Source organism: Patagioenas fasciata, chromosome 15 (assembly GCF_037038585.1).
Source record: "Patagioenas fasciata isolate bPatFas1 chromosome 15, bPatFas1.hap1, whole genome shotgun sequence".
NCBI classification, from domain to species: Eukaryota; Metazoa; Chordata; class Aves; order Columbiformes; family Columbidae; genus Patagioenas; species Patagioenas fasciata.
Window position 1 is genome coordinate 3,969,498 of NC_092534.1, and position 16,659 is coordinate 3,986,156.

Sequence of the window (16,659 nt, forward strand, 5' to 3'; positions counted from 1 at the left end):
CTGTCCCTGGGTGTTCCTGCCCTGCCAGGGGTGCTTTGCAGGGGAGCTGAAGTGCTGTAACAGCCTCAAGCTCCTTTCAGTGATGTTGTCTCCTTTTTTTTTTCTGTGACAGCCAGCTCATGTCCTTTGCAAAGCTGAGAGTAGCTCAAGGCCATCATTTCATGCATGACTTGGTAAATTGTGCAAGGAAGGACACTGCCAAATGAGGAGCTCAGCCAGTTTTCAATAAGCGGACCATCTGTGACCAAATGTTTTAGGAAGTCTAAAAACAATTGCGTTCTTTCCCATTCCTACTTCGAGTTCATTTAGCACATATGTAACTTTGCACCCCAAGACTGTGTGTGTTACTGTATCCTTGTTTGCTGTGCGTTAAGTTTGGGTTGAGGCAAGTGGTTTCATTTCAGACTCCATCCTGCGTGGTGCTGAAAAATGACTTTGCATCAATGTCGCTTTTGATTTGTGCTGGAGAGTTTTCCCAAGGTAGATGAAATTCAAGTATTTGTGGAGATAAGATACATGTAAATATCTTGTTGCTGGTTACAGCAATATTCCCTAAATGTAAGAGGAGTTTATTGCCGGAACTAGAAACATTTTTAAAGTTGGAATGAATTCTAAGTAAGCCTCTCAACCTAGCCAGTTGCCTATTATCTTTTATTACCATCTTGTTTAACAAAATGTATGAAGTCTTGTCTCAGTGTTCCCATGTAGCAAGGGCTACTGAGGAGATATGCAAAGAGATTTGGAGATCTCTTGAATCATGGCTTAACATTTTGCAACAAATACTACCTCTGTTGAAAATAGCGGCAATAATTTGACGTGTGATGTGTTGAAGTATTTTTTTTCTTGGTGAACTCTGGAGTCATTGGGTGAGAACAAATTCTTTTTAAAAAGGTTGATTGTACTTAACACTGCTCTGAGAGCAAGAGGAAAGCGGTGCAGTTGTTTTCCTGAATCTGTGGGGTAAATCTGGTTTCTAATTTAGCTGTCTAACACGGCTGAGGCAAGCATCTTAGAGATGGTAAAGTGGATGGAGAGAAAGTACCAGGCACAGTGTCACTGGGTCGACAGGAGGGACAGACACTTGCCCTGTGCCACAGCCCTCTGCTCTCTGGCCTCTTTGGGAAACACTTCTGCTCCTCTGGCTGCTGTTTCTGTTCACAAGTGTACTCTGCAACAGGTCGCTTTCAGAAAAGTGAAACCTTTCTGTATTTCAGTGCTGCTTTGGAAGGGGCTGAGTAAGAAGAAAGTTTCTGAGCTGTAAATATGGGTTTATGTAGCAGGCAGGAGGGAGGGAAACCTCAGCTGGAAAACATCCTCAGAAGAGCAGGATTCCAAACTTCTTGAAGTCATGTTGTAGCTTTTAGACAAGTGCCCAGCTGTTTGTGTGGAGAAAGCAATCACTTACATATCAGTCCATCTGCCTTTCAGAATGAATGTTCTCCATGAAAATACTAAATTTGTCACTTCATCTCCCAAGTGCAGGGATGTTAGTGTTTGTTACACTGCTTTGGAAGTGAAGTGTTCCCTTTTTACACACAAATTACAAGGGTAACTTAAAGACACTTAAATGCAAATTTTGTTTTCTTGTTTGTGCTGAGTGAAGTTGATTTCTTACCATGTTTGCAGCTCTTCTCTTTAATTTTAAATTAAACTGTGCAAATATACCTAGAAATGGACTATGAATGTCTGTTAAAATAGTCTACTTTTTACAGCATTTACTCAACTCTGTAGGTAGTGATCTCCTTGAATTTGGTGAAGGTTTTTGGGAAGACTGCATATGTACTGCCAAGATTGGTCCAAATGTGTTTGAGCAAACTTTCAATGGTGTGTTTTATTTTCATTCAAATTTGTAAATTAATTTGGGCTAAGTTTTTAATGTGATGTTTCTTCTGTAAGAGTAATTGAGGAAAGATATTAGAAATAATGCTAAAATATGTCTAAACTTAGATTAATGAAAAACAGTTCTGTTTAAGTCAGAAAAAATGGCTATTTCTTGTATTGGTATTTCAAAGCATTAAATTCAGTAAAGGTATTGTACACAACATAGTGTGTATGAAGTATTTTCCAAAGACATTGTGTCACTTTTAATATTTTAAATGTATGCTAATGTTAAAGCCACATTTTTTTCCCACCATTGTGAATTTCCCTTGCATTTGACGGTCTTGTATCCCTGGTTTTGCTGCTGCTCCAATAAATCTTCTGAATAACACTGAAATAACTCTTCCACAAGGATGGAGATACAACCTCACCTCCAGTAACTGTGACAAACATCACTGTAATATTTACAGGAGAAAAGTGTGCATCAAGGGTGAAATGCAAAGATGCATTAAAACATCAAGAAAAAAGGAGGCACAGTTGTAGCTGCTTGATTGCTTTGCTTAGAAAGACTAATGCCATGTCTAAGGAAGTAATCTCTAAATAAGTTAGGAGATGAGGAAATGAAAAAGAGACGTAGAAATATTGGGGAATTTCATGAAGAGACTGTCAAGAGCAAGAAAGCTGATATATTAAATGTCTTTGGGGGTGAGCTCTTGGTAATCGATGTCTTAAAGTGGTGGAAAGCAAACTCCAGTGAGTGGACACTTGGCATTGTTCTATTTGAACCCAAAGTTTCCTCTGGCATAGGTGCCTTGTTGAATGAGTCTGTCAAAATGAGTGAATTGGCCTTGCTCTGAGGCATTCGGTGTAGAAATATGTATGATTGTAAAGGATTGAGGACAAAAGAAGACATCACCTATGTGGTAGTTAACTGGTGCATATATTCGTTCATGCAAAAACAAATGAGTTGTGGCAGCTGGAGCAGGATGGTGGGAAGGGGAAAGCAGGAGAACAGAGGAGGAGGAGCGGTGGAGGAAGGTGCTAGTGGGCTGGGGAGTGGGCAGGGAGTGGGAGCTGCTGAGCAGCGCGGTGGGGCTGAGTCCGGGGCTGTCCTGGATGAGTGCGACAGGGAGAAACGGGCAGAACGCTTTGAAGTGTGGAGTGTCGGCTGGGGGGTGGATGGAGCAGCAGGAATGCCCAGACGGAGCCAACTTCTATAGAGCATTTTTGTGATATTTGGCTGCGGTCTGGAGCTTTTAGAGCTGCTTTTAGTGTGGAAGCTGCTGCTCCACATTCATTCCCCTGAGCCCATGGCAGGGATTTCTGGTTGACAGCCTCTGCATCAATGGAAAGGAGAACGCTCTAGGGTTTCCCAGGCTACCAACCTTTCGCTGGGGCTGTTAACGTGGGAAGAGTGCTAAAGTTTGCCACTCTTGTGCCCCAAACCTGGGATTTTCACTGTTCCCCCAGATCTGACGCCCCCTCCCCCGATTGCCTGGGTCTGACTCATTGGCTGGTGCTTGTGGAAGCAGAACGGGGAGGGGAGGAGGGAGGGGGGAGCCTTCAAAGTAGCCGCGATTGGCCCCGGTTGGACAAGGCGCCCGTGAGCTTCGCCCCTGCAAGGGCGGCGGAGCCGGGGGGAGCGGAGCGGAGCGCAGCCCGCGGGGTGGATCCCGCCGCCCCTTCAGGAATCGGCGCTGCCATTCCCCGCCGCGTCCGGGCAGCTGAGAGGAGCGCGGGGGCTCCGGGGCTGGGGAACTGCTGCGGCAACATTGCAATTGCCCTTTAAACAACAACAAAAAAAGAGGGGGAGGGGGAGGGGGAAAAAAAGAAAAAAAGGATGAAGACGCTTAAATGCCTTCTGCCAAAAGTAAAGAGCAAATCTCAGTTGCAATGGCTCTGCTAAAACTTGATCATGCGGGATTTCAAGCGATAGAGAGCTGCCGGGCTTACTGCGGCGGGAACAAGTTGCAGGATGAAATCCAGGGATTAAAGGACCTGTTTTCCACTTCGTTGTTTGCAAAGGAATCTACTGAAATGACTTTGAGGATCTTTAAACTGGAACTATGTGGAGGGAGAATGCAGTAAGTATTGCCTGTGTGGCGAGCACTGGTGCTCGCCCGGTAGCCGGGCAGGGCTCGGAGGCCCCGGGAGCCGCACAGGGCTTGGCGGCGGTACCGGCTCCGCGGTGCGATGCTCGGCTCTTAGTTTCCAGTCAGCACCGGGGACCAGTTGGGGAATGCCGGCTGCCTTTGCCTGGCGCGCCGGCGTCCTGCATTTAATTGAGGTTGCCTGGAGAAGCATTCTTATACATATTTACTGGGAATAGTGAATGAAAAATCAAAGCAATCCAAGCTTTTGGTGGAGGGATCTGCTAGAGTGTGCCTCCCGGGGTTTGTTTATGATAAATTGAGAATGAATCTGTTCCGTTACAAGATCAAAAAGAGCTTTACCCCACACCAATTTAGCCGCTTTCCAGATTACGCTTATTTTGAACCTGTCCAGAAAACTCCTGCCCTTGATGGTGTGGATTAGTTTGCTTCTAGCTGCTCTTCCCAGGTGGAATGTGCCTTCCCTTAGCGCTCAAACCCGTGCGTGTCTCCTGGAAGCAAACGGGCAGTTGGGAGCCCAGGATTTTCCTGACCTGGATAGGATGAGGGACGTTTCCCGGGCGGCTGCGGGCTCGCGGGCGCTGCTGTCGGGAAAGAGCTTGAATTTATTGCTCAGTGAAGTGGGGGAAGGGGGAAAAACTTTAGAGTCTCGTCACTGTATTTCTGTTCACACGCCACATGAGGTTAAATGTATTTTTTTCTCCTTGTCTGATGTGCAGCCCGGCTAACGGCTTTTCACTGTCTCCTCTTCCCTCCCCGTGTCCAGCCCCCCTTTGCCTCTCTCCCTCTCCGCCTAGCTGCCCTCCCGGGATGCGATGTCGCTCGCAGGCTGCGGCGGGGATCACGCGTGCGGCCAGCGGCGCGGAGACCGGCCCTGAGCCCGGGCACCGAGGGGCGCGACATGCCCGGGGCCGCGGCATGCCCTGCACCACCTCCGGCATCACCGGCACCTCCGGCTCCCGCCACCGCTCCGTCTCCTGAGGCGCTGGGTACGTGGGACGGCGCCCCGCGGCCGCCAGGGGGCGCCATCGCGCCGCGGCGGGGAGGTCGGTGGCGGGAAGGGAACGGGGGATGTGTGGGGCGTTAATTGTTATAATTGTTGTTTCTGGGGCTCCGAAGGAAGCTGGAGCGGCTTCGTGTCTGTGGGTTTGTTTGTTTCTGCCGTTTTTCCGTGCTACCCCCGGTGCTGCGCCTGGTCCGCAGCGCGGTGACTTGGGGAGCTCAGTGGCACCGATTTGCGGTTAAGTGCTCTCTCAAGTGCTCATCTCCTTGTCTGCCCCGAAAAGAGGTGGTGATACACCAAGCCCTTGTCTTGATGTGTTTCAGCAGCAGATGACGGGACTGGCAGGATGAGAGGGGAGATGTGACAAATGCCACCCTGGTTGGACAGCTCGGCTAGTGGGATGCTCTGCAACAAGCTTGGCTTTGTGTGGCACAGGGATTCCCTTCTTGCAGTTCGCAGAGAACCAGTTATGGGGGTGGAAATCCCCCGAGCCACAGAAACAGAGGGAGATCTTGCAGAGTCAGATCTGTTCTCCCTCTTCTGCCTCCTTCAGATAGTTCAGATCACTTCTATGGCTCATCTCTCTCCCCATCCTACTCTGTCTATATTCAGCCCCCTGCAGAGACTCGGTGGAGACATGAAGTAAACCAATGCGGTGTTTGTGGAACACCCTTCTTTTCAACACCAGTGACAACTTGGTGCCTGAGATCAGCAGTTCCGAGATGCTCAAGTGAATGCTGTGTTAAGAGGAGGGAGAAGAATTAAGATAGAATATCGTGCTTCTGAATCTGTTCCAGAAATGCGGTAGACTGTGCTTGAGCAGCTGTCTAGGAGAGATCTTCAAAAATAAACCAACATGGTTCTGGGATGCTGTGAGGTGTATGGAGTACAAGGACTGGGGTTTCCAGCAGACCTCTGGCTTGCTGCTTTCATTTAGAGCTAAAGCACCTCTTCCTGTGACTGAATTTTAAATAGATGTTCAGGACAAAGGAAAATAGATTTCTGCGTTTTACCTGTTTTAGCATGGCAAGGTTAAGGAGAAGGATGATAATATACTTTTAAAATGATATCAGTCACACAGGAAGCATTTTAATGGATCTTTGCTCTGAACTTGTGCTACATTTTTGCCTTACTTGCAGGAGACCAGTTATAATACCGTCATTGGCGAGCAAACTTTTTGAGCGGATATAAGAAACTTGAATTGAAACAAAGATGAAGAATGCATTATAAAAAGCTGCTAAAATTTGCATTGTGTCAGGAAGCTTTCTCTTTAAAACCTTAGTTCAAGATATGCGGTATATAATTTTTCTGTCTCTGTTTTTCTCATACAATGTGATCACTTTTACAGGGGATAAAGCTGGCAAAGATGAAGAAAATTGGCTGTGCTCTCCTGGTACTCCAAGCTCTTCTGGCACCTTTGGATCTTGTTCGTGGAGCGGAGAAAAGTTACCCCATCCTGAACATTGCAGTGATTCTGGGAAGGACCAAGTATATCACAGAGAGAGATATCAAAGCTCTCTGGACCAGGGAAATGTCAGCAGACCTGACTGTTGATGTCAATGTAGTGACCCTTCTGGTGAACCAGACGGACCCTAAAAGCATCATAACACATGTTTGTGACTTGATGTCAGGCACCAAGATCCATGGAGTGGTTTTTGGAGATGATACTGATCAGGAGGCAGTAGCTCAGATTTTGGATTTTATTTCATCTCAGACTTCTATTCCAATTCTTGGAATTCATGGCGGGGCCTCCATGATAATGGCGGATAAGGTAGGAAAATTTATTAAAAGTTTTTTTGCTAGTCTTATGTACTTCACTGTGTTGGTCTCTATTGTGAATAATCACTGCAAGCAGTTCAAAAAGGATGCTTCTGATTGTCTCTTTGTATTTTAAAAAAGCAGTGTCCTTGTTGATCACTCATCAAACACTCTGAAATATTTTGGGGTTCATGCCTGAAAGTCAACTTTCTGTCCGTTGTAAAAGCAGTCCTAATGAAATCTTAGTCTCCAGCATGCTGGCCAGTTTAGAGATTTTACTAGCAAATATGACATGGCTGTAAGAACAATCTCAAAATAGTATGTCCATAAAATGATTTTGGGCATAAAATGTAAGATTATAGGCAAATATTCCACGGGGCTCATAAGAGATAGCAGGCAATAGACCTGGAGATATTTGAGGACAATAGTAGTAATAAGACTGTCATATTAAGCTGGACTTCTGTGATCCACTACAGTCTATAAATTAAGTAGTCTTGCAAACTTGAACCAGTTCTTGTATTCAGTATATTAAATTATAGTTTTGCTAACTGGATACCTCTGATTTTCTACTATAGCTCATGAAAACTCACAATGGAGTTGTCTGGGCTCCAGAGATAATGACAAATTGTTTTGTTGGAAAACATCTCTTTATATAATCTGTCGTGAGACTGTGGAATGACAAAAGTGACTCATGTACCCAGCTCATCTTTCTTAACACTGTAACAATTTAAACAAAAAAATCCTTGCTGGCAGTGCAGCGTTGATCTTGTGCGGTGATCTCTGCCGTATGTGAATGGGGTGCTCAGCGCCGTGCAGGACGGAGCTCTCTGGCGTGGGGGCTGCTGGGCCTTGGAGTCCATGAGCAGCTCCCACCCTGGTTTAACACAGGAGAGTCCAACTGGGGGAAGTCACTTACTGCTTTTCCAGCACACAATGCTTTTCAATGTCAGTTGTAGCTTATTTCCTGAGATTCACATCCTTTCGGGCTTCTTATTAGTTAAATATTGTTACTTCTTATAAGTGGCTTTTGAATAGGAAAGCACTCTCTGAATCCATCTGGAAATGAAGTGGTCCAGACCTGTTGTTTCATAACTTCAGGGGCAAAGAGGCAGGAAAGATGCAATGATTAGTTACAGTTGAGGAGTCAGCTTTGAACTTCTGAAACTTTTCACCTCTGGGAAAGACTTTTTCCAGTGTGGTAAGAGATCTGTCTCTCCTGGTATTTTGAATGGCCTTCCTTTAAATCTTGGGTCATACAAGGGGAGGACAGTACGTGCTGAGTTATAGCAGACATTCTATAACAATGGCTTTGGCACCTTGATTTATATGGAAAGAGCATTACAGTCAATGCTGCTATCTTAAATGCAATTCCAGTGACCAAGTTATTTCATGTGCTTTTAAATTACTGTACAGATTTACCCATCTTTATAAAGCTGGCTTTATATATATATATATACACAAATTTTATTTGATACATATTTCGCTCAACGGCCTCTGCCAGTGTAAGAACATTTGAAGATCCAAGCCAGTGCTGAGTGATGAAACACTGGCAGAAATCCTTACGGAATCGACTTCATGCTCGGTAGCAGATGCAGCATGTTACTGATACAGATCTATTTTTTACTTCTATGTAGGAGCTTCTAGAGAAAGAATTAGATTGTATTTTCTTGTCTCAGGAAGTGAATGCTGTTTTCATTGTATGCTAATCTTGTCATTATTGTATTACTGTCCTTGATTTTAGGGGTTATCACAGTTAGCTAATAAAACATTTTTGGCTTCTAAGATTTCCACTAGGGAAATTAAAATGACTCTTTTGTGTGTTAAGAAAATGTAACAGAGCTGTCTTCAGTAGCTTCAATTGGCTGAAGGAATTGTTTGTTCATGTAACTAAAATTGCCTTAATTTTCAACTTGGCTTTTGCAATGTGCAATGTTTTGCAACTGCTTTTGGAACGTTGCAGTAATGAGACTTGCATGTGTCAGTCAATTAACCATTCGTTTAGGAGCTAATTGCTGGGAGCTGAAGGTGAAATTCCCTGTGGTGTCATAAAGGCAGAGAAGATGAAATCTGAGGGAGAAGAACCGCAAGTGTAAAATCTGTCTTCCAAGTCAGTGTCAGGATTTTAGCTGAAACACATGGGTTTTGGCTAAATTGTGAAGTTGATCAGTGCTTTTGAAGTCTTCTGTTTTGTCTCGTACATTGAGATGGCTGGATATGCAAAAAAGCTGCTTTGTCCCACTCCTGCTCCTGGATGTAGTTCTCTGGCACTTTAAATGTCCTTGTCATGTGGTTCTAATGGGTATTTTCCTCCTGTGAGGCATTATGCTGGTACTGTGGTTTAGGTGGCTTTTACTTCAGAATGTGTCTGTGTGTAGTACCTGCTTGTTTGTAGCCTACCAAGCACAGCTGACACGATGGTGGCACAACAGTTCGGTGAATTCTGTGTCTGGTGGTGGTTATATGATGCTTAACTGTCCTAAACAGGAACTAAACTGAAGGCACAGAGGTGAGAAATCATCTCTACTGCTCTATACTGCTAAAGACTTCACTGGAATGACTCAGAGTAGGTAAGCTTACCATATTCTCTATGGCTAATAAATACTATGCCAATGTGAATCTGGCACGAAGAGCAATCTCTTTAAAAAAGAAAAGTTGTTCTAGGTTTATAAATCCGAGCTGTGCCCACATTTGGAGTGTGCAGTGATGAATGCAGCTCCTACAGCTTCTGCAGCACCCGTGTGAACATCTGCTGTGAGGGGTGCGTGGCTGCGAGCGCCTCCTGCGCTGCCCAGCTGGCTGCTTTGCTCACTGTGCTTCACGTTTGCACCAGCTGGGGAGAGATGTTGCTGGATGTAGACTATGAAGATTGACAGGCATGTGAAGCCGACAAAACTGGAATGCATTCTGAACCTAGCTGCTCTGCCTTCAACTGATGTCTGCTGTCAAGAGCCTCCTGATAAAGCAGTGTGACACTTAGGGCTGTGTGGTACCTACCTGATCTCCAGCTGAGCTGGAGATGCCCCTTGGACAGCGCCACATGCTCTGCCTCCAGTTGACTTTGTCACCTGCCGTCGGCAGCAGCTCTCCTGCCAAAGAATTGCTCTTTGGCTTTGGTCCCCAGTTCTGCCACACACTCCGAACACATTCAGATGTGGGATAGTCTGCTGAAATGAGATGAGAATTGTGTCTGGGGCATCTGTGCCAACCTGCTGTGCATCAGCATCCCTTGGAGGATGCTGGAACAGACTGGCTGTTTATTTGTCTTGTGTCTGTTGACATTTGAGGGATCTCAAACATTACTCAGGAACTCCTTCCTGACTTGAGCATTTGGCTTTAAACATAGTTACATTTGTTTCACCATGTTATTATTATGTTGATAGTACATGTGATAGTTTTCTCAAACAGAACATCATGGTTGGTTCTATGACAATAATAAAAGATTTGTTTCTTTCACGAGTGGGGCAAAGCCCCTATGTATTATAAATACATCCAGGAATATTTAGCATCTTTGAGCCATACTGCTTTTGTGTATTGCAAAATTAAGTCTTTCTAACTTCTCATTAGAAATCTTTCTGAAAGACAAAACTTGAAGCATTTTATTGTCGTGGAAGTACCGACTTTATAATGCATAGCCAATCAGCATTAAAGGTGAAGGTGATTTTCCAAAAGGGCTATTACGAAGTGATGCTTCTTGAAATGGCTTTGGAAATGTTATGCAAAATAAATCTTTGCTTTTCCAAAAAGTAAGTACTATATGTGGTTCAATTATCATTCTTCATCATTCTTTCTGCTGATAATATTGGGAATAAACACTTATAATTGTTTAGTATAAAATCCCTTTTGCATCTACCACCACCTTCAGCTTTCCCTTTTCACCCCATCCTCCTCCAAAGCAGTAAACATAGAACCAAACAGCAACTGAAGTTGGGACGGATCACTGGACGTTGTCCAACTCAACCCCGGCTCAGTGCCGAGATCACGTCAGTCACATCAGACCGTCCAGTCAAGTTTTGAATATCTCCATGGGTGTAAATAGCACGGCCTCTCTGGACAACCTGTTCCAGTACTTAACCTTTCTCACCATGCAAATATTTTCCTTACATGGCATTAGAATTTCCTTCTGTACAGTGACCACAGGGTCTTGTTCTTGTGCTGTGAGCCTGAGTCCAGCTTTGTGTAGCTGTAGGCTGTGATTGTACCTGTCCTTGGCTGTCCCTTTCTGGGCAAAAGAGTTCCCTCAGCCTTTGTGCACTTCATGGCTCCAGTCTTGTGGACTCACTCAGGTGTGTTGCTGTCTGGTATGGGGAACCCAGAACTGGGCGGGGGACTCCAGATGTGGCCTCCGGAGGACCCAAGTGAATAACCGCTCCCCTGGCAGCTGCTGTGCTGCTGCAGCCCGGCCAGGCCGTGTCCCCAAAGGGTGCACTGCTGGTCCAGTTCCGCCCTGGTGCTGCTGGGATGTTTGTTGAGACATCCAACTCTGAATAAGTAGTGACTGAAACTCCACCCTTAAATCCTCTTCATTCTTTTGGTGGATATTTTTCTGGTGTTTTATTGAAATACCTGTCATTTTCAGCTCATTATAGTCATAGCTGGAATTGCTCTGTTTTTCCTCATTCCTGAGATACAAAAACCATATCGCACTTGTACACACCAGAACCCTGAGCCCAGCCTTGTAACTATGATCAGAGCACACCCAGACTCTAGGCTCTGGTACTGAGAATTTACACTCTCTTATCTGTATTTAACTTTATATGCTGCTCTTAAGGTTTCTCAACACATCTTACAACTTCTTTGCCATGTGTCCTCATAGCACAAGGGTCATATTTAAAAAAAAGCTCAAAAGCCACACTTCACTTCTGCACTATGCATAGGTGTGCTTCAATTCTTATGCTTTAAAAGTTATTGTGACGAATGGGGGGGTGTTTGGTTTGATTTTTATTGTTGAAACTTCTCTGGAGATCACGCCTAATGGAGTGTGCTCATCAATTTGCATGGCTTCCATATATGCTATGTAGATTCCTGTCCAGCTTACCTAGTTTGCTTGTAAAAGCAGTCCCGTATTCTTACAGAAAATCTTAAATTTAAATTTTGTAACTTTTCATTCCTGCCCTTACTGATAACTGGTGTTAGCATGTACATGGCACTATCCTCCTGGGCATATTAACTTCGGCTTTGGTTGATACTGCAGAAGACTGGAAGATTAATCTGCAGTTCAATATGTGCGTTAGTGCACTTGTATTTGTGTAACTGGTGTTTCAGATCTAGGTGCAGTAGCTTGCACTATTCCATTACTCACAGTACTTCAGCTTCTGCCCCTTTGAAACAAGCAGTTGAGTTTGATTTTTCCCTCTAGCTGTACTAATGCTGCTATGGGAAGCACAACTTTCAGATATTCTCATTTTTATTTTGAACTGCAATAAAAATGTAGCATTGACCTCCTTTTGCAAATCTGTGTTTACTTGACCATTTTCATAAAAATCAATCTATGTGTATTTTTTTAAAATAGAGTGGTCTTGCACATCCATTAAGATTTTTAAAACTGGGCTTGTAGTCTGCAGTTGCACCTTTTACACACACTTGCCAAGATCACTGCTCTGAAGGGGTTAAAATCGTGCCTGAAACCTGTCTTGCTGAGGTGAATGGAGCGAGTGGATCCGAAACCTTGCACTTTTCTTTGCCAGGAGCCAGCGCTGCGGGAGCGCGAGCTGGTGATGGAGCCGCGTGCTGGTTCTCGGGGATGCTCTTGTAGGGCCGTGACCATGAGAAAGTAAAGCTTGATCGGCGAGAGCTGCAGTGTTCAGTGCTTTGAGCTGTGTCTCAGACCTTGGAGGAACATTGTGTAAATGATGTGAGCCTCGCTTTCTTGCTCTCCCACTCTGTTGTAATTTCTAAAGGATTTTCCTAGCTATTTCCGAGATGATTACATTATTCCTCATTCTCTTGTCCACACAAGTTTCCCCTCAATTTAGCAAAGGAAAGCATGGAATACCATATGAGTAAACTTGAACTCTTGTGGAGTTGAAGGGCGGTATATTGGGTTTAATTTTCCTGAGTAGAAGGAGGATAGTTTTGAAGAGATTGGAGAATTTCTGTAACTAAAAAGCAGATTGTAGGAAATGGAAGTCTTCTAGAGTTTAGTTGATATTTTGATGTAGCTCAGGTGTGGGTAAGTTACTATTTTATTAGCTTGAGTGGACACAGCTGCAGCTGAGCCTGAGTGCAGGGTGAGATCCTATAAACCACTCTAGGAGAGAGAAGTGTTTAGCTTCACTTGGGTCCAGTTATTTGCAGTAAGATTGATACATTTTCATCTCAAAGGTACTGTTTTTCTCTTTAAACTGTCTGTTTTTGCAACTTTCTTAAAAGTAGAAATCTGTATGTCTTTGTTTTGAGGAACAACAGTTTAAAACTTCTAGTAAATCATTGTTGTAGATAATCCATGCAATGTCTCCAGACTATTGCCTGCTTGTAGGTAATTATAACACAGCAGACTCCTGAGCTGAAAAAGTACGATACCAAACCTTTAGCATCATTTTCTGCTTGCAGACATTCCTGCTGGCACCTTTGGGATTTTTTTTCTTGAGGACATTCTCAAATATAAAATCCCAAATTGTTCCCTTTAAGCTACAAAATAATAATAGAATATTATAAAGCACATAAGATATTTTTCACAATCATATTATATCCATATAACATGCCTGAAAGTATTAATCCTAATAAAAATATGCAGTGAACAGGAGGGCCTTGATATCATGTCAAATATGTTTTTCATGTTTAATCTATTCATTATTTTTCAGAGGGTGCTTAGGTTATTTGAGTAAGACAGTTTGATAGTATGTTTTGTATTTGTCATTTATTTGAAGTAACGACTTAATTTGAAAAATTTCTGAATTTTTTTACTTGTTTGGAGGATATCCGGGCTACATCTGCCTGCATCAGGGGTGGTACGTGAGCTTTGTAGAGATGAACAGAGGAACTTTGTGGTCCACAGCTGGGTTTATTTGTTAGAAATCTGCGGTCAGCTGGGCCAGCGTTGTGTGTATTCCTTTCTCCCCCTTTGCCCTCCTCCGCCTCCCCTCTTTCCTGGAGCTATGAAGTTGTGTGACTTCTATGGAGGGAGTCCGGCCTGGATTGTCTCCACACCATCTGTCACCATATTGTTTGTTTAAATCCTTGAGATATTTTCTTCTGTACTTCACTGAATGAGATGAATAAAACTGTAGCAGCATCATTGGCTATTTATATCAGATTTAGACTTAATATCCTTAGGAGAAAAACCCTGTGCTTGCAGTTGAGGTGCATAAGCTAGATGCACAGTTTGTAAAAATGGACATGGTTTAATTCGTTCAGTGCAGAGCTCCAGTTATACTGCACGTTCACCCTCCAACCAAGGGCCCAACCAAAGACTGGACGATCTTTCGAGGTCCCTTCCAATCCCTAATGTTCTGTGATTCTGTGAAGGGCCCCTCTGGTTTCTCAAGACAGACCTGGCTGGGGAGGCTCATGGATTGTGCTCAGGTCTGCCCATTGTTTCTTGGGAAAGGTTTTGCACTCTTGTGTAAATGTGTAGCAGCCAGCAAGTGTTCGTGTATTTACACACCAAGAAGCTGTGCTAAAAGGCCCAAGGAGATGTATTTTCCTCTGTCTTGAGACCTGATATATCTGGTCAGGGAAAAGCTGAGACTCACAGTTTGTGTGAAACCAGAACTACAAATAAGATTGGTTAGAAGGGGGAGTATTTTGGAGAAACTGAAGTGTGTACAAGAAATAGAATATAAACAGTGAATGGCCAACAGGAAAAGTCGCTCGTTTCCTGATTCCCAGATGTGATAGTCCAGGTTGCAGATGGAGGTCACTTGGTGTCTAGCAGCTACCAAGTTCATGGAATGCAGTTAATGTCATCTCGCCTTTTCCAACAGCCTTTTTCCCTGTACCTTCCATGCACATGAAGCTTAAGTAATCAAAAAGCCGGAGTGTTTGGAAGAAGGAGGTCTCAGGTGTATAAGTTACCTCTTATTTAGGTAAGAGCAAAATTCCTCTGGAGAATTGTGTCTGTGTTGGGACTCAGGGCCCTTTGCTGCCTACCAGGGAGGGCTGAGGAGGTCACAGCATTCCCCGATCAGCCTTTGTGATTGATTTAAACCCCCTGAAAAAAACAACGGTTTCTAGTCCATGTTTCTAAGGTCTTGTTTGAATACTGACTCTCTGAGCTTCACATACAGATTAAAGAAATAATTCATAAATGTATCTATCTAGACAATTTGTGTAATCCGTTCCTACTCCACTCATCTCAACAACCACAGAGACTGAACTAAAACTGACTTAGGAAAAGTAGGAACATCTGAGATCATAAAATGCTCCTAAACTTTTAGAGCATGGGCAACAGTGGAACATCTCCATTTGATTGTAAATGTGTAGAACAGAGTGCTTAGCAAACATTAACCTGTATTTGGACAGGGGCAAAAGAGCAGAAGTACAATCCCTTTGGCTGTAATATGCTAAGAAGCACTTGGGAGGGCTGTGGATGAGATTTGATGAAAACACCGTAGTATTCTGCATACTGCTCCAAAATGACTTCCATTACTTTTGAAAGTCATCTTTTCTGTTGTATTTAGGCATGATCAAGTCTGAGAGACCTGGGTCTTTTTTCTGATGTATGTGCAGGTTCCTCTCCCTCCCTTCTTCCAGATGCCTTTGCTGAAGGCAGAGAGGAAGGGTGAGAGAATAAAAGGTTGCCATCTTCATGCTCTTAATATCTTTCTTCAAGTACATTGATTTACCTACTCCTCAGGATGGAGCCTACAAGTAGTAGCGGTTTGTTGTGTTGAATTAGCTAAAGATAGTGTGATTTCCCAGCAGGATCACATATGCCCGTCTTTAAGCGTGTGTAACTTCTCAGCTGCCTTTTGGGCATTGCAGAGCAAGATATTTCTATAAACACATTTCATTCAAGGGGTTGCTGGGTGGGAAGCTGCTTTTCCTTTGTTTCCTTTTAATTTTTGTTTTTAATTTAACTTCTGGTTCAAGATTTCTGCCTGTAGTTTTGTTGATGCAAAGTTTCGGCTGTTTATGCTGATGAGCTTGCCTCTCCGTGTGAGTAGAATTAACAATAGGACAGCTTTGTTTTCACTGCATTGATTTAGTGTCTGGTGGAAACACTCTACATGTGTAGAACCACGATGAAAGAGGAAGAGTGGGGATTTTATAGTCACCTTCCAGCTCAACACAATTTACAAAACAATTAGGAATGACAGTTATAATTGGATAAACAGAAAACAGAATTAAGGTAATCTGTTCCAAGTGCACGACATTCCTGTAATGAGTTGCTTTCAGGAGTTATAGAAACATATCATTACCAGACAAATTACATGTTATTTTTTGTGTGTGAGGCTAATTAAGAGTTCTGGGTAAATTGTGCGGAGGCGCCAGAGCTATATGAAGTACCTCATTGGGATGAGATAAGGCTTGTGAATTCATCATAAGAATACAGATGCAAAAACTCTGGAAAGTGTGTGCATTCTAGTCAAGTACCATTCAGAATGGTCTGGTTTATTATCAATATTCATGTTATTTTTGTAGTAATAAGCTAATGCTATCCTTTGTTTCATTTTGTTCCATTTGCCTTCCTGCCCTCTCTCCATCTGCAGTTTAACTATTCTTATCTGCCAAAAGGCTGGAATTTCCTCTTGTGGAATCTGGTTTGTAGCAAAAAATGTGGATGATTTCAGTGCTTAGCATGCAAAACATTGAGTGCTATTGCTTAACTATGTAACAGCAAACCAGTACAGAAGTTGTAAAAAGAAACATTTGCTTCCTTTGCTTGCTCTTAGACAGCCTTTTTCCTACCCAGGCCATTCTGTTTGCAAATCTGCTTCTGCCAAACAGCTGCTTTCCAACACCCTCCTGTTACACTGTTTTCATCTGCATCCCATCTACTTGCTATTTCTACTTTATGCTTGGTTGTTG

At 43.5% G+C, this 16,659-nt stretch overlaps 1 protein-coding gene across 4 annotated transcripts in view; it reads left to right on the forward strand.

Moving 5' to 3' along the window:
- The first annotated feature begins 3,426 nt into the window (after positions 1-3,426).
- The window catches only part of GRIN2A (glutamate ionotropic receptor NMDA type subunit 2A), a 175,693-nt gene continuing 162,460 nt past the window's right edge, over positions 3,427-16,659 (forward strand). For 3 of the 4 annotated variants that reach the window (XM_065850551.2, XM_071814973.1, XM_071814974.1), the window contains exons 1-3: positions 3,427-3,902; positions 4,696-4,918; positions 6,281-6,703. In XM_065850551.2, the coding sequence (XP_065706623.2) occupies positions 6,299-6,703 (405 nt within the window). In that variant the 5' untranslated portion in view covers positions 3,427-3,902; positions 4,696-4,918; positions 6,281-6,298. Of the gene's footprint in view, positions 3,903-4,695; positions 4,976-6,280; positions 6,704-16,659 lie in introns of all 4 variants that reach the window. The other variant, XM_071814972.1, reaches the window with a different exon arrangement.